At 40.8% G+C, this 21,008-nt stretch overlaps 1 protein-coding gene across 7 annotated transcripts in view; it reads right to left on the bottom strand.

The window, feature by feature from the left end:
- Positions 1–1,572: 1,572 nt before the first annotated feature.
- ZNF652 (zinc finger protein 652) overlaps positions 1,573–21,008 on the bottom strand; it is a 74,935-nt gene continuing 55,499 nt past the window's right edge. For 5 of the 7 annotated variants that reach the window (XM_024234965.3, XM_024234964.3, XM_054546604.2 and 2 more), the window contains one exon: positions 1,573–11,167. In XM_024234965.3, coding sequence (XP_024090733.1) covers positions 10,656–11,167 — 512 coding nt within the window. In that variant the 3' untranslated portion in view covers positions 1,573–10,655. The remainder of the gene's footprint in view (positions 11,168–21,008) is intronic. The other 2 variants (XM_054546603.2, XM_054546605.2) reach the window with 2 other exon arrangements.

The raw sequence follows: 21,008 nt of genomic DNA, 5'->3' as shown, positions 1-21,008 counted from the left end.
CTGGTGGGTCCAAGATGTCCTCACCCACATCTGGAGCTGGGCAGGCACAGCTGGGAACTCTTGTCTCGATACAGCTCTCATCGCTCTGGTCTAGCCTGAGCTTTTTACTTGGCAGGCATGTTTCAAGAAAGGAAAATAAAGGCAGAGGCTGGGCGCGGTGTCTCATGCCTGTAATTCCAGCACTTTGGGAGGCCAAGGCAGGCGGATCACAAGGTGGAGATCGAGAACATCCTGGCCAACATGGTGAAACCCCATCTCTACTAAAAATACAAAAATTAGCTGGGCATGATGGCGTGCACCTATAGTCCCAGCTACTCGGGAGGCTGAGGCGGAAGAATCGCTTGAACCCGGGAGGCAGAGGTTGCAGTGAGCTGAGATCACACCACTGCCCTCCAGCTTGGGCAACAGAGCAAGACTCCATCTCAAAAAAAAAAAAAAAGAAAAAAGAAAAATAGAAAATATCAAAGTGCAGCACATATATTTTTCTTGAACCTTTTATTCACTTATATAAACTCATGTATATATGTATTGAGTAGCAAAGTACTGGTAAAAATATTTCTTGCTATGGGGTCATGGTGAAAGTTTGAAAGCACTTATTTAGTACATACTCAGGTGGGAGTGATTACCTACCCTGTATCTATGAAGAAACTGTGTTAACATCTACATCTAGTTAAAGATACAAGATGATAAAGAACAGTAATTCTATGATTTGGGCAGTTTTATTCCATTCTAAGAGGTTTCAAAGGGAAACGTGAACAATAAGATTTCCTTCCTATACACCCAACTCCCTCACTGGAATCCTTAGAAGGAACAAAATCAGGTGGCTTATGGGCTGGGAAAGCTTATTATGACAGAAGCTAGTTGATCTTCCAGCTGACTACAGTCACAGCTCTGAGGGCAAGCTTCACAGTACAAGGGCCCACACCACCTGACATTATATAAGATCATCATTTGTTTATTGTCAGGGTTTCTCCACTAGAAAGCAGGGTCTGTGAGAGTAGAGCCTGTCTTTCTCATTGCTGAATCTCCAGTGGCCAGATCAATGTCCGGCACGTATCAGGCATCTAATAAACATTTGTGGAATAAATGAATGACTGAATGAAGAGGGCAGAGGTAGGGAAAGATGCCTCATCCCAAGTACCATATTTTATAATTATTGCTTTTCACTGACTGTACTTTGTAAGCTGTTTCCATCTGTGTTGATTTTTCTTCAAAATGGTTCAGAACCCAATCCTGATCCTTTTTCCAAACACTGTTCTCAAGGATACTTTCAGATTATTGCTCGGCTGAGCAAACTAGTGTTACTGAAACCAAACAGCGCTGCAAAGAGAGAACTAATCACTCTGCCTTTGGTTAACAGCCTTGAAAACATGTTATTCATGAAGAGATCAGGCAGGGTTTGAGGTAGGTCAGCCTATTACCATCACTAGAAACAACAAATAACAGCAGAAGAGGACGGCAGGATGGTTCATTTTTCTCAAAAAGGGCAATTTGTTAGCCAGGGGGACCTCAAAATGTTGTCACCTGAGGGTAAGGAAGAAATGAAGAAAGACACACAGGGGATATGGCTGCTTTTTTTTTTTTTTTTTTTTTTTTTTACTTTGAACATTAGCATTAAGTTGGTTACCGTACACATCCAAAGGCCCAGCATCTCAGAAAAATCATTAGGCGGCACACCTGTACCAGAGTCTCACAAGAATAAAATATACAATGCTACATTGAGTGGTTAAAAATACACAAAAAAGTAGTTTTAACAATCTATAAATTTTTTATACTTAAAATCATGATTGAGTTGAAATAAAAAAGTGCATTTCAATTGCTAAAAAAATAATATTGGTATAGTTAACACAAGGGGGAAATCAGTACATTGAGGGATCTGACAGGATGCTGGAAAAAATGACTCAGGGAAGCCGGGCAGCATGGGCTCCTTTGGAGATTCAGGAGCGGAGCTCAGTTCCACCTCACTGCAGTTCCCTGGGGACAAGCAGCCCTCCTCTCCCCAGTATCCTTCCCATCTTAAGAGATCCTGTCCTACCTACCTGTCACCTCCCCAACCCAAAGCCTCCTCTAAACTTCTTTGCAGCATGACAGCTGCCTGCCCTACACTGAGTCTACTTGACCTTCAATTGCGTCTCCGCAGAGAGGTAGGAGAGGGACACTGCCCCATTCTGGACTTGACATAAGTACCCCAGCCACATGGCCTTCATCCTTATGACCTAGCAGGCAGAACAGGGACCAAGCAGCTTCTATTTTGTCAAACTCCTTTGGACAAATATTCAACATTCAACAACAAGCTTTGTAAACCTAATGCTAAACAAGTCATGGCAAGCAAACTGGATTTTCTTAAGAAATGAGGAAAAGTGCAAGTGATCTCAGTACTGTTGGGGAAAACAAAAATAAAAACAAACAAGTTGCACCTGGCCACTTGCTGCCTAAACCAATCACAGCTTCAGTTTTGTTTTTTGTCAAGTGTTGGAGTTACAAGTAGACACCTCTCTGTGCCTGGTATTGCTCAGGTTCAGACTTGGCTGGGGGTGAGGGGGCCAGGCAGAAATCAGTTAAGAAGGCCATTCCAGGTGTAAATGCCTCCCGGCTCTACAGGGGGTAATATTTACTGTCCGGTCTTTTCCCTTCCCAGGTTGATTACTGACCTGTTTGTTGTGAAGATGCTGCTGCAATAAGCACAAACAGAACTCTAGGCCAGAGAGCTGATGATCACGGATAGGAGCCCTTAGACAAGTAACTGACAGAGAGGGAGCACACACAGTTTCTAACCTGGAGTGCCCGTTGCACTGGTCAGGAGGAAGTGCCTGACCTAGAGGACTTGTTCCCTGATGTAACAGATATCTCTTTGGAGCAGAGAAGGTGAGAAGCATTTCCTTACTCATATTCCAGAGTTCCCCCAGTGCTCTTGTTCCTCCCATAGATGTGATGGTGGTGGCCTGCGGAGGAGATAGGAATGGAGAAGCCTGCCTGCTCTGCCTTCAGCACACAAAGGCACCCCCATGGGAAGGTCCTGGCTTTCAATCTGGGGATCATCAATATGTAAAAAGTCTAATTAATTAAGATGCCTGACCCACAAGGACTCCAGACCCACACATCAATCATTGCTTGGCATCATGAGGGATGAACGACTGGACTTTGTAATAAGGGAAAATTTCTTAAATAATCAAAATATATTAATAAGCTTTGAGCCAAGAGGCTATTCCAGAAGAGATTTAAAAGTGGGATCTTTCTTTAGAAGGTTGAGAATAAACTTAAGTACTTTATTGCTCCCTTGTGGACAAAGCCAGAACTGCTGATGGAAAACAGTCACACAGCCCATGTCAAGAAACGAATAAAATGCATATTCCAATTTACAGAAGATTGAGAAGAAATCATCCCATTTTCAGAGGCTACATATATGCCCTTGGGGAGACAACTTAAGAAGTAAACACCAAAATTATGTCACACTGTTTCTTTTTAACCTAATGAATTGAATTAATAGAGCATGAAAAGATATTTCTAGGAGGGTTAGGAGTTCTAGCAGAATAAAATACTTCCCACCAACTTTCAAATGCAATGAAACAGTCTTGAGTCCTGTACAGGATGTCTATCATGCTCATCAGACGGTCCCTTTTCACCCGTAAAAGACAGGTAGGGAGGAAGCTGTGTTCATTCAGAGGAGCTGGATATTCCAGAAACAACTTGATTCTTTGGCACATCCAGTACAGACACAGGCTCTTTAGTTGATCAGAACTAGCCAAGGCAAGTATCAGATCTCCTTCTGAAGTTAAGCAAAATTCAGCTTCTATCTCCTTTCTTGCCCCATCCTCACTTCCTATGAAATAATTTTCAAGTAATATGTAACATCCCTGATCTCACCAGAGAAGCTGACGTAGTGTGAAAGTACCCTGCGACTGGAAAGCTATGGGAACACTTCTCAGGGGCAGGAACTCCCTTGGATGCGTGTGTCAGAAGTTTCCTACTGAAGACATACAAGACAGGAGGCTATCTCAAGGATGTGGTTCCTCCAAGTGACAAGCAAGTACAGCTCTCCGTTGTTTTATGGCCTGGGACTCTGAAGAGAAAAGCCACAAATTTTAAAGTAGATACTAAGTTGCTAGTTACTATCCAAGAGGCAAACTTCTAGATCAATAATGAGGAAGAAACATCACGGCGAATGAAGTGAAAGGTAATTAACACAAGAAACCCGTTACTGATTTCTGTAACATAAAAAGCTACCTTTTTCATTTTGTAAACTCACCTTCCCATCCCAAATAGCAGTGAAGCCTTCAAAAATCTTGAATTTATTCATCATCAAACATAACCAATTCTCACAATTTTGCACTATCTCACCAACAATATAGTGTCTGTTGCCAGACGGGAAAGATAGAGAATGTATTAACAGCTGCCTTCTTAGATACCCACCTTGTGTGGTTATTAGTCTTAAAAACCTGAGTACTATTAACTTTAAGGAAAAGGACATGAGATTTTAAGTCAGAAAGGAAAAATGCTGACTAAGGCCCAAATGCTCAACTCCAAGTTTTCATTCACCTAAAAAAATGCAATCAAATCTCCTCATTTGAAAGAGGTCTTTTTTTTCTTTTTCTCCAGTTTTGGAGGAGAACTGGAAGGGAGTAAAAAGACCTGTACACAGCACAAACTTCCACTCTGGCTGTGAAGGACTAGCCAATTGCTAAATGTTTCATCACGGAGGTGCTCGATCATATTACATAAAACACTGCAACCTCCTTTTCATTACATCCTTCATATATTATGGATCCACCATACGTTTTAAACGAATTAGATGAAAACAGCTAGAAAAAGTAAACAAGTTTTTGAGGGACAGGGCCATGAGAGAGCAGAAACCCAGAGGGCAATTTTAAATTAATTTGACTAAAATAAAGAGTATAGTCTTGCAAAATGTGTACGGAAGAGAGTGGGCACATGGGAACAGGGCAGAGCAACAGCAGCACTCAGGATCCTTTCTTCAGAAAGGGGAGGCATTCAGGAAGACTTCAGTTGAGAAAAAGGTGTTCAAAAGACATTCAATGACCTTTAATTTTAAAGGAACGTCAAATTTCTGGTGAAAGTAAAGAAAGTGAAGAGTCAAATAAGGATAAAATCTTTCAACAGAGAGTTGTAATATGTGAAGAAATAAGATATAAATAAAAGTTAAAAATGTAACCTAAAAATGACATGGAGGAACAAAACAGAAATACGGTCAAAATTCTTGTCCAAGGTTTTAGCTAGTTTGTAGAGTTAAGCCCACTGGAATATGGGTGAATTCCAATATTCATGGATAATGAAATAGTCAGAGGTAGGATTTAGATCAGGAAAAGAATGTTCCAGGATGCTGGCATTTTGAAGGCACTCAAAAACAGAGTGAGAGAGACTGAAGCTGCAGTGACATCAGAGGATTAGAGAGAGGTGCATACTCATGCGTCTGTCATAAAGAAATAAAACAACTCCAGGAACCTGTGACCATACATATATTATTGAGTAATACATAGAGTAACAAAGCAGAAAGAAAGCCACCTTATAAGTAGTTTCTTACAACAATACAGATTCTATCTAGTGAACAAGAAAGAGTTTGTTTTCCAAATATGCATGTCTGCAAAGTATTCTGACTTAAATAAAGAATTTGATAAATGGTATGTGATCTGGTTCTTTAAACAAATTTACTGAAGCAAAAGCTTCAAAGCTGGAACAACGAAGGAGTTTGATTTTCCTTTGAATCTTGCAAAACCTATCCTCTAAGACAAAAAGATCTGATCATAAAGTCTATAAAAAAGTCTAGAAAGTATAAAAGTATAGAACTATGAAAGTGGATATATTGATGGCAACTTTTATGGCTTCCATAGAAAGTGTAGAGAGGATCTCTGGTTTGTTTTATCGAGGTAGTGTCCAGGGTTGGAAGGTCATCATTCTTTATTCTAAATGCTACCGATGACAAAAGCAGGTTAGCTAGGGTGTTGTTATTGCATAATAATGCCACTATTTCTAATGGCTTATGACCTTTCATTCCTAAAAAAATAAAAATAAAAAAAATAAAAACTGCTAAGAAATTTCCTATCTTGGTTCAGGCAAAGGAAAATTAAAACCCAAACTTTACTTGCTCAATTTTATAGTCTGAAGAATTGCAAATGAGTTGAATTTTTAAAAGCAGTAATTAGCTGATACAATTCTTAAATGTAATGTATCCCTTTTTTCATTAAGTACTTCTCATACAGTTTAGAACAGCATTGAAATATTTATCATGTGGACCAGCAATGCAATAAAAGTTGTCTTTTCGATACAGTAGCTCAAACAGAAAGGTTTCTCTAACTTTAGTTTTTTAGTTTTTTTTTTTTTTTAAACATTAAAACCAACCTATCATTCTGTGTTTTACTAACCGAAATCTGCAAGATGGGGTAAATATACATATATCTGCAATGGATTTCTATCTCTGCTTCATCTTCTCAAAATTTAAAACTTCCAGTGAAATAATAATGAAACTAAACATACATATCTATTCAACAAACATAAAAACTGAAAAAAATTTCAAGAATTAAAAAAATTCATAGTTTATAAACATCTCATCAGAGCATTCTGCTTTCGGTTAGTATATGAGGGACAATCAAATTATAGGGAAAGTTCTAACCACTAGAAAAGGATACTTTGAACAAATGTGGTTTTAAAAAAATGGTATAATTATGGTAATGTCCATGCTTAGTCATTAATCTAGAACAGTTAATGTAAATGGTAGACTATGAAAATACAGGTAACTGATTTGCACAGGCTTCTCTGAACTAAAGTTTTGTTTGTGGCGATCTCCCCTCTTGCTAAAAGTAAGAATCCAGTCACAAATATATGTGGAAATGAAGCCACATGCCTTTAAATTGTTGTCTTTTCTTCATTCAAATTTAAAAATCTAACTCAGAATGAGCCTACCTGACTCAATTTGAGAAAGCAGCAGCCTTTATTAAGGCTAAGGAAGAGTTTATATTTTACTGATAAATCTATGAGAGAAAATAGAAAAATAAAAACGAAACAAATACAAACAAACCAACCCACACATAAAAAAAATACAATGCCAACTCATCCTCAAATAAGTTTTAACCCTAGCAATGATACAAGCCTTTGAAGACAGTAAAACTAAGTAATGAGAGACAGCCTCAATTTGTTGTCTATATAATGCTTAAATGCAGCCTTTGTTGTCTTTAACAGACATGTACAGATAAGGGCTGAGAACTCAAACTTCTCCATAATTCTTTTTTTCATAAACAGATAACAAGTAGGTAAAAAGTTTTGAAGAATTCATGGGGTGCTGTAGCATATATGGAAGAGAACATACCACATAATGCAACTTTTATCTTACAAAGAGGACCCCAACCAAATTTTCAACCCTGAGTTTGAGTCTTAAGCATGTTAAACGTGTTGCACATATATGTTTAAGGCTTAATCCTGCAGTTCTTATATTCAGAAGCATTAATGTTGTGAATATTCTTAATGCATTTCATTATTCATATGCAATATGATACTGATGAGGAGTCATTATATTCTGAGCAGTTTTCCTGAAGACCACAAATCTCAAGTCAAGGAAAGTATCCTTAATCTAGGGGAAAAAAAGGAAGTTTCTAAATTGTTCCACAATACACTTCACTAAGAATTGTACTGTATGACAATGCTAATTTTAAAAAATAATATATATATATATTTTTTGCTTCTGTTAAGGATGGTGGTATTTGCTTAATACTGGTTTTCCTGTATAGCAGATATTTTCTTATGGCTATATTTACTTGAATGAAAAATCAAAGATGACTACCTGAATATTCCAGTGTATGATTATAGTACAACCTCATGAAATGGTTGATTCTGTGGTCTCAAGTCTAGAATTCAGAATTGCTGCCCAATACTGTAAATTTATTCAGAACAAAATAAGGCGGTTGGGCGCGGTGGCTCACGCCTGTAATCCCAGCACTTTGGGAGGCTGAGGTGGGCGGATCACAAGGTCAGGAGTTTGAGACCAGCCTGGCCAATATGGTGAAACCCCGTCTCTACCAAAAATACAAAACTTAGCCGGGAGTGGTGGCACATGCCTGTAATCCCAGCTACATGGGAGGCTGAGGCAGGAAAATCACTTGAACCCGGGAGGCGGGGGTTGCAGTGAGCCAAGATTGCACCACTGCACTCCAGCCCAGGCAACAGAGCAAGACTCTGCCTCAAAAAAAAAAAAAAAAAAAAAAAAACAGAACAAAATATAACCAATTAACTGAGCACAGTTTACATCTTTTAAAAAAATCATTTTAATACTACAGGCTTGACCATGAAATAATGGTATGTCTATATAAAAGTGTAGGTTGACGAACTTGTCATGGAATGCCAAGGAGACTGGAGGGAGGGGGAGGACAACCACTAAAGATATAACAGTCATATGCAAGGAATTAACTTTCCTTATTGGCTTGGGTACCTGGGTGCTCAAAGAATGTGTACAAATATTAAAAATATCATTCTTTAAAACTTACATCCAAAACCAGGAAGTATGTCTTGAGATACTTTTCTGCCTCATTCCAAAATTTTCCTATGCTCATTTATAAGACAGGCAAAATCAGAAGGAGAAAATTTAGAAACACTAAACCAAAAAGCCAATAGAGAACGTGATGTTTGAAAAATATGGACTTAATCTCAATTGAAAGAGTTCATTTTTTCCTACCACAGAGCTCATTAGTTAGAAAAGTGCTCAAAGCATATCTGCACATTTAATATTAAAAATAAAATAAATAAATAAAAGCCAGCGTTCTGATTCAGGCAAAGATTTTAAGAACCCGAAGAAAGAAAAATGAAGAAACTTCAAGATTAAAAAATGGACTGGGCATGGTAGCATGCGCCTGTAGTCCCAGCTACTTGGTTAGCTGAGGCAGGGTTGCTTGAGCCCAAGAGTTGGAGGCTGTAGTGTGCTATAACTGCACCTGTGAAGAGCCACTGCACTCTAGCCTGGGCAACATAGCAAGACCTTGTCTCTTAAAAAAAAAAAATTGGAGAGGGGGTGGGAGGTAAGTGATTTAGCCTGGGAACTCAGTTCTCTGAGATAAAGAAATACAAAATTTTAAGCTATACTGAGTCTGGATAAATATGATCAGTTAAGTGTAATCAATACACTAGCCCTTCTGTTCAGCCTTTCCTATAATAAGCTCCTGGTTGATTATGTTCTTTTGAAGTTCCCCAAACTTGAAAAACTAATCTGCCTAAAGGTACTAGAGGTGCTGCTCTCTTTATCACCTAAGAATGCTGGTATTACATAATTTGCAGAGGACAGGGCAGTAAAACTTAGGAGTTTTCCCTCACTATATTTAAACTGTGTTAAAATAGCTCAAGGTTGTATCCACATTTTACATGTAATAGATATTTCAAAATTCATAACCAATTTGTCTTCTCATCTGAATTTCTCAGCCACTATCAGCAACATCATGTTTGTGATTTTAAGTTTACTATTTTAGCTTCTTACAACAATTCTAGGAAAATAAAGCAACCTCAAAATAAGAGATTTCAATTTGTCATCCCATAAAAGCTAAACATGAACACAATTCCTAAGGGAAGTGAGAAACAGACGTGACTGAGATGAAATGATCTCCACTACTTCCTCCTCCTGTCAGCAAACAGCCTTATTCAAATTTTCAAAATATGCAAGCTTTAGGTGACTTCCCTGGAAAAGGCCCCATCCCCTGCAAATCATTTCATGTAATGCACTAACAAAGCCAAGCAGAACATGGAGGACAGGAGCACATTAGGGAGCCTCTCTGAGTGTTAAGCAGAGATGTCAAAACTACCAAGTATTTATGCCAAATCCTGAAAGCAAAACCTCATTTTTGCAGTAACCTGGTCTGGAGACCCTCTCAGATACATCTAGTCTCTGAAGCACCTTTTGAGTTGTACGGATGTAAGAATAGCTTTGAATTATAGAAGTTATATGCATCTTTTAAGAATCACATTTTGATGATTATAAAATTTTTTTTCTATTTTACAACATAGGTTCAGCTACACTGAAAAAATTACACTGCTTATTGAAATACATTTCATTTTAGAAACAGACTACCAAAGAAGTCTATACAAAAACTCTAAAATAATTTCTGTAGTAAAATAAAGAGTGCGTTAGGAGAGCTACACAAAGAAGAAAATTTCTGTCTTTCTCTATAATGCTTGATATACTGTGAAACATGGCCAGCTCAACTCTGTAGCTGGCACCAAAAGCTGAAAAGAATTCCTTACCATACACAGTGATACAATTAATGCTCTGGATTAATCTCACAGCCTTCCCGATTAGTACAAAGGAAACCAGGCCTATCCCCTCTTTGAGGAGAAGTCCGGGATATAAAAGCAAGCATACCTCATCAGCTGATATGAAATTATAAAATTCCACAAGTCTGAGTATTTGAAACTTATAAAAGTCATCAGAAAATGCAAGCAAATTGGGCTTTAGTTCAGTGGTTCCCCTGGTTTAGATGACAGTCCCTCTGTGAGCTCAAGGTAGTCTTCTTGTTCATTCCCTTGGATCTGTTGATTCAGTGACACTGGCGAAGCTCTTGGTAGAGGCGGAGGAGAGTCTGAGAACTAAGGAAATGCTCACCGACTCCCTCTGTGCACGCTCACACATGGGGACGTGTCTCCTGGAGAACACACTAAGGAGACGGATGTTAATGATGCTGTGCTGAACTGTTCTTCTCTGCCAGGTGCCGCAGAAAGTTGTCCTCACTCTGGCCTCTATGATTTAAAGGCTCACTCTTAAAGAGAGCTGGAGGTGGGGGGAGGTGAGGGACTGGAGGGATGGGAAGGTGGTGTGGGTGGTGAGGGTGTGGGTGGATGTGCAGGTGTGAAAAGGGGTGGGGGATGGGCCGAGGGGGAAGAGTGCTTACAGGATTCATATTGATTGGAGGGGTTGGGGTTGTGGGTGTGTTCACCACAGAAGGAACTGGGGTGGCTGGGGAAGTTGTAAGTGGGATCTGGACAGCAGGTGGCACATTCACGGGGCTGGTCACCCGAAAGCACTTCTCCTTGTGGGCCTTAAGCATGTTCGAGAAGCGGAACCGCTGGCCACACACATCACATGGATAGGGCTTCTCGCCTGTGTGAGTTCTGCGGTGTCTCTTCATGTTGGGGCGGCTGGTGAAGCTTTTGCCACAGATTTCACAGATAAAGGGTTTCTCTCCTGAGATGAACACAGACATAAAAATGATTAACATACTAGGTGGCAATTGTGTGCTCATGCTTTTTTTTTTTTTTTTTTAAATAGAAATGGGGTCTCACTATGTTGATCAGGCTGGTCTCGAACTCCTGGCCTCAAGTGATCCTCCCATCTTGGCCTCCCAAAGTGCTGGGATTACAGGTGTGAGCCACTGCGCCTGGCCTATGAGACTGTATTCTAGAGTCATTTAAAAATCCTCTCAAATTTGGACTTAACAGATCAGAGTAGACACAACTAAAACTTACATACACCCTACCATCTGGGCTTAGCTAAAAGAAGAAGATAAAGATGGAGAAGGCATCTACATTAGTGATCCTCTACATCCTACACAAAGAACAGTTCAAATGGCTTTCTGTGCTCAAGGAAATATCCTAGATGACTCTTTGCCTTTAAATTTAGGCAAGTTAATCTGTAAGAAATTTCTTTTTTCTTTTTTAGTTTTTTGAGACAGAGTTTTGCTCTTGTCACGCAGGCTACAGTGCGATGGTGCGATCTCGGCTCACTGCAACCTCCACCTCCCGGGATCAAATGATTCTCTTGCCTCAGCCTCCCGAGTAGCTGAGACTACAGGTGTGCACCAGCACGCCTGGCTAATTTTTGTATTTTTAGTAGAAACGGGGTTTCGCCATGTTGGCCAGGCTGGTCTCAAACTCCTGACCTCAGGTGATCTACCCACCTCGGCCTCTCAAAGTGCTGGGATTACAGGTGTGAGCCACTGCGCCTGGCTGCAATTTCTTTTTTAAACAGGATCTTGCTGTCACCCAGGCTGGGGTGCAGTGGTGTGATCACAGCTCACTGCAGTTTCAACCTCCTGGGCTCAAGCAATCCTCCCAGCTCAGCCTCCCAAATAGCTGGGACTACTACAGGTGCCAGCTACCACGCCTGGCTATCTTTTTTTTTTTTTTTTCTGTAGAGGCAGGGCCTCTGAATTTTGCCCAGGCTGGTCTCGAACCCATGGGCTCAAGTGATCCTCCCGCCTCAAGACTCCCAAAGTGCTGAGATTACAGGTATGAGCTAAGGCCCTGCCCTGTAAGCAATTTCTGATACTCCAAACAAAAGTAAGAATTTTCTGAAAATGTCCTGTGGGACAAAGAAGTCTCTTCCTGTCTATTCATACACAATCCTTAGCATACAGCTTGCTTTTTGGCACTGAACTTAAGAAAATACTGGCTTGACAAACCTACAAAACATGAATTTCACACCACAGTGTTTCTCAATGAGTGCTACTGGCATTTCTGCAGACAATTCCTCATTATGTGGGACTAGCTGGCATTCAGCATTCCTGGTGCCAGCCTACTGAATACCCAGAAGAGATTTCGACAATAAAAAAATGCCCCTATGCCATTTCCAAATGTCTGTGGGTGTAGGGAGGGTGTTGGGGGCTATTGCTCCTAGCTGAGGACGAGTGGGCCAGCGAGTCAAAAAACGAGACAGAATCCCATAGTTCTTAGGGCATTTAGAAAGGAAATTAGGTTTGGGTTCTGAGGGCTTAATTTTTAAGCTTCCCTAAATTTCTTTTGAATTTATTGCTTAGTTCCATGCTGTGTCTGCCTGCTTCTCTACCCAGGCTATAGAAAATAAAATCCTTTATGATTCTATATGTCCATCAATGATTTTACATGGGATGCTGAGGTGAGGCGGGGAGTACTTCTGTATATGCACTTCGGTGAACCATACGCTTGTACTGATCAATTCCTGCATCAGTCCTCCATATCTATAGTTCGTCTCTTCACATTAACTCCTGCTATAAGAGCATTGCTGTCACTTCCCTTGCTGCTCCCTCTTCTCCCAACGAGTGTGTTTATTCTACTCATGTGTATTGGGTCTTACTGTGTACCAGACACTGCTAACTGCTTTACGTCTATTAACCTTGGTGATCCTCACAGTGACTGTATGAGGCAGGTATATTATCACCCCTTATTTTACTCATAATGGAATTAATAAACTTGCTTAAGTTTATATGCTAATGGAGAGTTAGGATTTAAAATCTGCAGCCTGGTTCTAGAGTTTATGTTTTTGACATATAAACCACAGTATTTCACAAATCACTCAATGTGCATTTCTGCACACATGAAGGGATGTATTTTCTTACTTTCTCATCTACTTTGGGACTCCTTTTTCCCCACCCCCCGGGACCCCTTCTTATACCTAGGAGAAAACACCTCTTTACCCATATCATAGTCCAAATTTCTTGTCTCCAGCTTTTCATTATAGTAGAAAACTGACATCCCCTATGGCCTCTTCCATGGAAGCCAGAATTTTCCTCACTTTCCTGAGACAGTGAAGAGTCAATTTTCTCCATAACTATCAGTATTATTTGAAGACTATCGTATTTCCCTTGCCTTTATGCTTTTTTTTTTGAGTCGGAGTCCTGCTCTGTTGCCCAGGCTGAAGTGTAATGAGTGGCACGATCTCAGCTCACTGCAGCCTCTGCCTCCTGGGCTCAAGTGATTCTCCTGCCTCAGCCTCCAGAGTAGCTGGGATTACAGGCATGTGCCACCACACCCAGCTAATTTTTGTATTTTTAGTAGAGATGGGGTTTCACCATGTTGGCCATGCTAGTCTCAAACTCCTAACCTCAGGTGATCTGCCCACCTCGGCCTCCCAAAGTGCTGGGATTACAGGTGTGAGCCACCACGCCTGGCCCTCTTTACACTTTTCATTCTTCAATCACTGCCACAGCTAGGCTCCTTACTGTGACTCATATTCATCTTTCTGGATGAATTCTGAGCCCAGATTGTTTTCCTTCTTTTTAATCGATTTCCTCTAACTGTCTTAAAAACTTCAACTTCTGGCAGGATGTGGTGTTTCAAGCCTGTAATCCCAGCACTTTGGGAGGCCAAGGCAGGAGGATCACTTGAGGCCAGGAGTTTGAGACCAGCCTGGGCAACACAGTGGCACCCTGTCTATATAGTAAAAAACAAACAAAAGCCCTTCAACTTCTGTGTTAAATGGAATTAAGCAAATCAATTGTAGTATATTTGTTTGATGGAAAATACCATTGAAAACAACGTTACAGGCTAGGTAAGGTGGCTCACACCTGGAATCCCAGCACTTCGGGAGGCCGAAGCAGGAGGATTGCTTACACCCAGGACTTTGAGACCAGCCTGGGCAACATGGTAAGACCCTGTTTTTACAAAAAAATACAAACAATTAGCCAGGCATGGTGATGTGCACCTGCAGTCCCAGCTACTGAAGAGGCTTAGGTGGGAGAATCACTTGAGCCTGGGAGGCAGAGGTTGCAGTGAGCTAAGATTGCACCACCGCACTCAAGCCTGAGCCACAGAGAGAGATGCTGTGTCAGAACAACAACAACAATGTTATAAAGTATAGAAATGTAATTTTTTTTTTTTTTGAGGTGGAGACTCACCCTGTCACCCAGGCTGGAGTGCAGTGGTGCAATCTCGGCTCACTGCAACCTCTGCCTCCTGGGTTCAAGCGATTCTCCCACCTCAGCCTCCCAAGTAGCTGGGACTACAGGCACGTACCACCACGCCCGGCTAATTTTTTGTATTTTTAGCAGAGACAGGGTTTCACCGTGTTAGCCAGGATGGTTTTGATCTCCTGACTTTGTGATCTGCCCCTCTTGGCCTCCCAAAGTGTTGGGATTACAGGCGTGAGCCACTGCGCCCAGCCCAGAAATGTAATTAACATGAAAATGTATAATCTATTAAGTTTATCTATGATCTATTAAATAAAAGCAAGTTATGAAAATGCATGCATGAGGACGGGTGTGGTGGCTCATGCCTGTAATCCCAGCACTTTAGGAGGCTGAGGCAGGTGGATCATTTGAGGTCAGGAGTTTGAGACAGGCTTGGCCAACATGGTGAAACTCCATCTCTACTAAAAATACAAAAATTAGCCGGGTGTGGTGGCATGCACCTGTAGTTCCAGCTGCTGGGGAGGCTGAGGCAGGAGAATCGCTTGAACCCAGGAGGCAGGCGTTGCAGTGAGCCGAGATCGTGCCATTGCACTCCAGCCTGGGTGACAGAGCAAGACTCCAACTCAAAAAAAAAAAAAAAAAAAAAAAAAAGCACGCATGGTATTATCTACCTTTTAAAAATATATATACATGGAAAGAAATATAACAGGCCAGCCACAGTGGCTCACACCTATAATCCCAGCACTTTGGGAGGCTGAGGCAGGGCAGATTGCTTGAGCCAGGAGTTCAAGACCAGCCTGGCCAACATAGTGAGACCCCAACTTTATTAAAAGAAAAAAATACAACAAATGTTACCAGTGATTATCTCTAGGTAATAGGCTCATGGGTGATGTTTTATTCTTTATGCTTTTTTTTTTCTTTTTTTTGAGACAGCGTCTCATTCTGTCACCCAGGCTGGAGTGCAGTGGTATGATCTCAGCTCACTGCAACCTCCGCCTCCCAGGTTTGAGCAATTCTCCTGCCTCAGCCTCCCAAGTAGCTGGGACTGCAGGCATGCACCACCATACCTGGCTAGTTTTTGTATTTTTAGTAGAGACAGGTTTCCCCACATTGGCCAGGCTGGTCTCACACTCCTGACTTCAACTGATCCATCCACCTTAGCCTCCCAAAATGCTGGGATTACAGGTGTGAGCCACTGCACCTGGCCACGTAGTTTGTTTTTATAAATTAAATATGATTTACTTGTACAATAAAATACTTTAAAAGCACGTGTTTGATTAACCTCTAAGCTCCCCTGCTCTGTAACTTCAGAGTTAGTATTCTTCACACCCAGCAGCCACATGGAAACATAGCCAAAGGCCCTAATCTTTGAATTTTAGTCTAGTATGAGCAAATCCTCTCCACATTATTTACTAATCACTTCTTAGGCACACTAGACACTACTCACAGACAGAATGGATTCCCTGAGCAGTTACTGAATGTATGGATGTTTAGGTTTTTTATGTGCTCAAATCTCCTTCCTGGATCTCTCTAATCAATCTCTCATTTGCAGTCTTCTTTTTTTTTGTTTTTTCCTGAGACAGAGTCTCGCTCTGTCACCCAGGCCGGAGTGCAGTGGCGCGATCTCAGCTCACTGCAAGCTCCGCCTCTCCAGTTCATGTCATTCTCCTGCCTCAGCCTCCCGAGTAGCTGGGACTATAGGCGCCCGCCACCATGCCTGGCTAATTTTTGTTTTTTTCTTTTTTTTGTATTTTTAGTAGAGGCAGGGTTTCACTGTATTAGCCAGGATGGTCTCAATCTCCTGACCTCGTGATTCGCCCACCTCGGCCTCCCAAAGTGCTGGGATTACAGGTGTGAGACACCGCGCCTGGCCCTCATTTGTAGTCTTCTATACTATAAGTGATTTGCCACAGAAAGACCAAAAACTACTAGAACTAGCCTACTACAAATGCCTGGATTCAAATTAAAATTGGTCTTTTTTACTGCTTAGTAATCTTTTACCCACTTCTTAATGTCCACATTTGTTGTTCCAGACCTTCACTTGACATTAACCCACAATCCCATCTGCCTCTAAATCTCATTATTCATTAGGCCGCATCTCCTAAATGTGTTTAATGGTTGATATTAAGGTTTCTCTGAAACCTCAAGGTTAAGATTACAATGAGGTTGAAACAAGGATAAATACAAATGTAGCATTTAAAATCAACTACCTGTACAATGTCTCACTTTAAGGAAGAGCTGGTAAATGGGTGGCAAGAAGATAATAGTAACAGTTAAGTTATTAAGGTAACTGGAAAAGCATGTATATTAATACATCTAACTATATCACCTAGCTGTTACATGTAGATAAAGCTAACCTAATTGTACAGCAATGTAATGAGTCTGAAGAAAGAACAGTATAAATGAAGACAGAGAACCTACAGAGAAGATAGAAAAGAGCAAAAATTTGGCTAGTTGTCTTTTGTATGTGATCTGTCCAATAAACACAAGCATTCCAGTCTGCTTAGGGTGACTATCCTTGGGCAGAAAAAAAAAAAAATATATATATATATATACACACACACACACACACACATACACATATACACACACATACATATATACACACACATACACTATATACACACACATACACACACATGTACATATATACACACAAACACACACCCCTACATATATACATCTAACCGAAATCTTTCTTGAACTTTAAACCTATTTTTCAAACAGCTTACTTGAACGCCCCAGAGATATCTCTAAACAAGTACAAAATTAAATTCATTATCCTATCTAGCAAACCTGCTCTTCCCTCTACTATTCTCTATCTTGACAAATAGTTTTATACCCCACATCTGGGAATAACCCTTGATTCTTCCCTTCTATGCTACCCTTTGATACTACTGATATCCAATCAATCACCAAGTTCATTCAAACAAATAAATTTTTAAAAGTTCATTCAAACTTGGTGATTGAAGACTAATTTGATAGTACTGATATCCAGTCAATTCACCAAGTTCTACTTTGTCTATCACTTTAATCTCATCCGTTGCCATTACCATAAATTTTATTTTATTTTATCTTGTTATTTTTTGAGATGGAGAATCGCTTGAACCTGGGAGGCGGAGGTTGCAGTGAGCTGAGATCACACCACTGCACTCCAGCCTGGCTGACACAGCGGGACTCCGTTTCAAAATAAATAAATAAATAAAATAAAGATAATAATCTCCTTAATACATTATTATGATACAAAACACAAGTAAAGTGCTTACAACAGTATCTGGTAAAGTGCTTACAACAGTATCTGGCACATAGTACTCAATGCATTTTACCTGCTATTATCATCATCATCAACATCATCATTACCAGTCACCAGACTATAAGCTCCTTAAGAGCAGAAACCAGGTCTTAATTCATCCTTGTATCTCTAGGCACATAGCAATGTGCCTGGTATAAGGAGAATCAGTAGGTATTCTATTTTGAACTCACCCTATGTCCACATCATCCTAGTAAACCCTGACTGACAGCTGGTCACCCTTCCTAGATAAGGTCTGCCTCATTTCTCTTTAACTGCAAAGAAACAGTCCAATACTGTCAGTTCATACAATGTCCTTAATCCCCACCAAAACACACTGCTGTCTCTAAATGTAGTTTCATTCAGCCTTAGAGACCTATCCGCATCCCCTTCCTTCTCTAAAGCTAATCCTTCTCTAAAACCAACATTTCTCCTGCACCCTTTAGGTATTACTGTCATTCTTATTTAATATCAAGAAAACAGAGGCCTAGAGAGGTTACACAATTCTGCTAGTGACTGGCAGAGCCAGGTTTGTCCAACTTCACCATCTAGCTGCTTTTCCAGTTTGGACACTGAATAATATTAGAAGGCAGATGACAAACCAGGGGAAAGTATTTCAACATTAATGAAATTTAAAAAGTCAAACACTGTAATGGAAAGATGAACACAGAAAAGGCACAAGCAAGTCAGAAAAGAAAATACATTGATAACTACAAGCAAATAAAAATGTTCACTCTTAGTAATTAAATGCAAATTAATATAAGAAATCATTTCTCACCTATCAAATCAGCAAGGATTTTATTTACAATTATAAAGGGCTGGGCAAATGAGTATTTTTCCCTCTGGGCTTTTTCAATTTTTTTTGTTTTTACTAGAGATGGGGTCTCACTATATTGCCTAGGTTGGTCTTGAATTCCTAAGCTCACGTGATCCTCCCATCTCAGCCTCCCAAAGTGCTGGGATTACAGACGTGAGTCACTGCACCTGGTTGCAAATGAGTATTTTCATACAGCTGGCGGGAGTACCTGTGGAGGGCATTTTGTAATACAACACTAAGTCTTAAAAATGTATATATCTCTTTGCTATAATAATCCTACTTCCAAAAATTTATCCTAAGTAAATAATTATGGCTGTGATAACACTATGATAAACAATATTGTAGCTATTTATTTTTTTTGAGACGGAGTTTTGCTCTGTCCCCCAGGCTGGAATGCAGTGGCGCGATCTCAGCTCACTGCAACCTCCCTGTCCTGGGCTCAAGCGATTCTCCTGCCTCAGCCTCTTGAGTAGCTGGGATTACAGGCATGCGCCACCATACTCGGCTAATTGTTTGTATTTTTAGTAGAGACAGGTTTTGCTATGTTGGCCAGGCTGGTCTCGAACTCCTGACCTCAAGTGATCCACCCACCTTGGCCTCCCAAAGTGCTGAGATTACAGGTGTGAGCCACTGTGCCTGGCCTGTGGCTATTTATAACAGTAGAAAAATTGGAAACAGAAATAACATAAATGTCCAGCAGGGAACTGGCTAAATAAATGGAGAAAACATCCTTCACTGGTTGGGCTCAGCCAGGGGGGCTCATGTCTGTAATCCCAGCAGTTTGGGAGGCTGAGGCGGGCGGATCACCTGAGGTCAGGAGTTTGAGAGCCTGGCCAACACGGTGAAACCCCGTTTCTACTAAAAATAAAAAAAATTAGCTAGGCGTGGTGGCACGTGCCTGTAATCCCGGCTACTTGAGAGGCTGAGGCAGGAGAATCACTTGAACCTGGGAGGTGGAGGTTGCAGTGAACCGAGATCGGGCCATTGCACTCTGGCCTGGGCAACAGAGTGAGACTCTCTCTCAAAAAAAAAAAAAAAAAAAAAAAAAAAAAAAAAAAAAAAAAAGGCCAGGTGCAGTGGCTCAAGCTTGTAATCCCAGTACTTTGGAAGGCCAAGGCGGGCAGATCATGAGGTCAGGAGTTCGAGACCAGCCTGGCCAACACAGTGAAATCCCCATCTCTACTAAAACACACACACACACAAAAATAGGCTGGGCGTGGCGGCATGAGCCTGTAATCCCAGCTACTCAGGAGGTTGAAGCAGAAGAATCGCTTGAACATGGGAGGCGGAGGTTGCAGTGAGCCGAGATCGCACCGCTGCACTCCAGCCTGGGCGATAGGAGCGAGACTCCATCTCAAAACAAACTAACAACAACAACAAAAATCCTTCACTTCATAGGATTGTTGCAAAGTGTACATTAATTAAATGAGAAAAAGCACTTAAGATAATGCCTGACATACATGTGTGTAATAAATTATAGCTAATATTATAGCAAATTTATAAGAAGAAATATTATATAGCCATTAAAATTATATTGCTGATGACATAATACAGTAAAATAAAAAGCAGGTTACAACAGAGTATAAAGACCCAACATTTGTTTTTACTATATACATGAACACATAAACACTTATGCAAAGTATCGGTCTATATGTGTGTTAAGAAACTAAAGAATTTTTTTTAATGTGTATGTGCCAAAATGTTAAAGAGTGGTGATCTCTTGGTGGTATGATTTTACTTTGTTTGCAATTTTCATAGTTTCCCATATATTTTAATAAGTATGTGTTATTCTTTTTTTGGTTTGTTTGTTTTTTGAGACCAGGTCTTGGTCTGTTGCCCAGGCTGCAGTGACACAATCACAGCTCACTGCAGCCTCGATCTCCTGGGTTCAAACAATCTTCCCTGCCTCAGGCTCCTGAGTAGCTGGGACCACAAGCACATGTCACCACCCCTGCCTAACTTTTGTATTTTTGCAGAGATGGGGTTTTGCCATGTTGCCCAGGCTGGTCTTGAACCTCTGGGCTCAAGATTTCCACCTGCCTTGGCCTCCCAAAGTGCTGGGATTATAGGCATGAGCCACCATGTCCAGGTGTATATGAATTACGCTTTTAATGAGAAAGATAAAAATTTGGGGGACTGGGCATGGTGGCTCACGCCTGTAATCCTAGCACTTTGGGAAGCCGAGGTAGGTGGATCACCTGAAGTCAGGAGTTCAAGACCAGCCTGGCCAACATGGTGAAACCCCGTCTCTACTAAATATACAAAAATTAGCCAGGCACGGTGGTGCACACCTGTAGTCCCAACTACTCGGGAGGTT

The sequence above is a fragment of the Pongo abelii genome, chromosome 19, assembly GCF_028885655.2.
Source record: "Pongo abelii isolate AG06213 chromosome 19, NHGRI_mPonAbe1-v2.0_pri, whole genome shotgun sequence".
NCBI lineage: Eukaryota > Metazoa > Chordata > Mammalia > Primates > Hominidae > Pongo > Pongo abelii.
The sequence above is the reverse complement of the archived record's forward strand: the minus strand, read 5'-3'. Positions and strand labels throughout refer to the sequence as shown.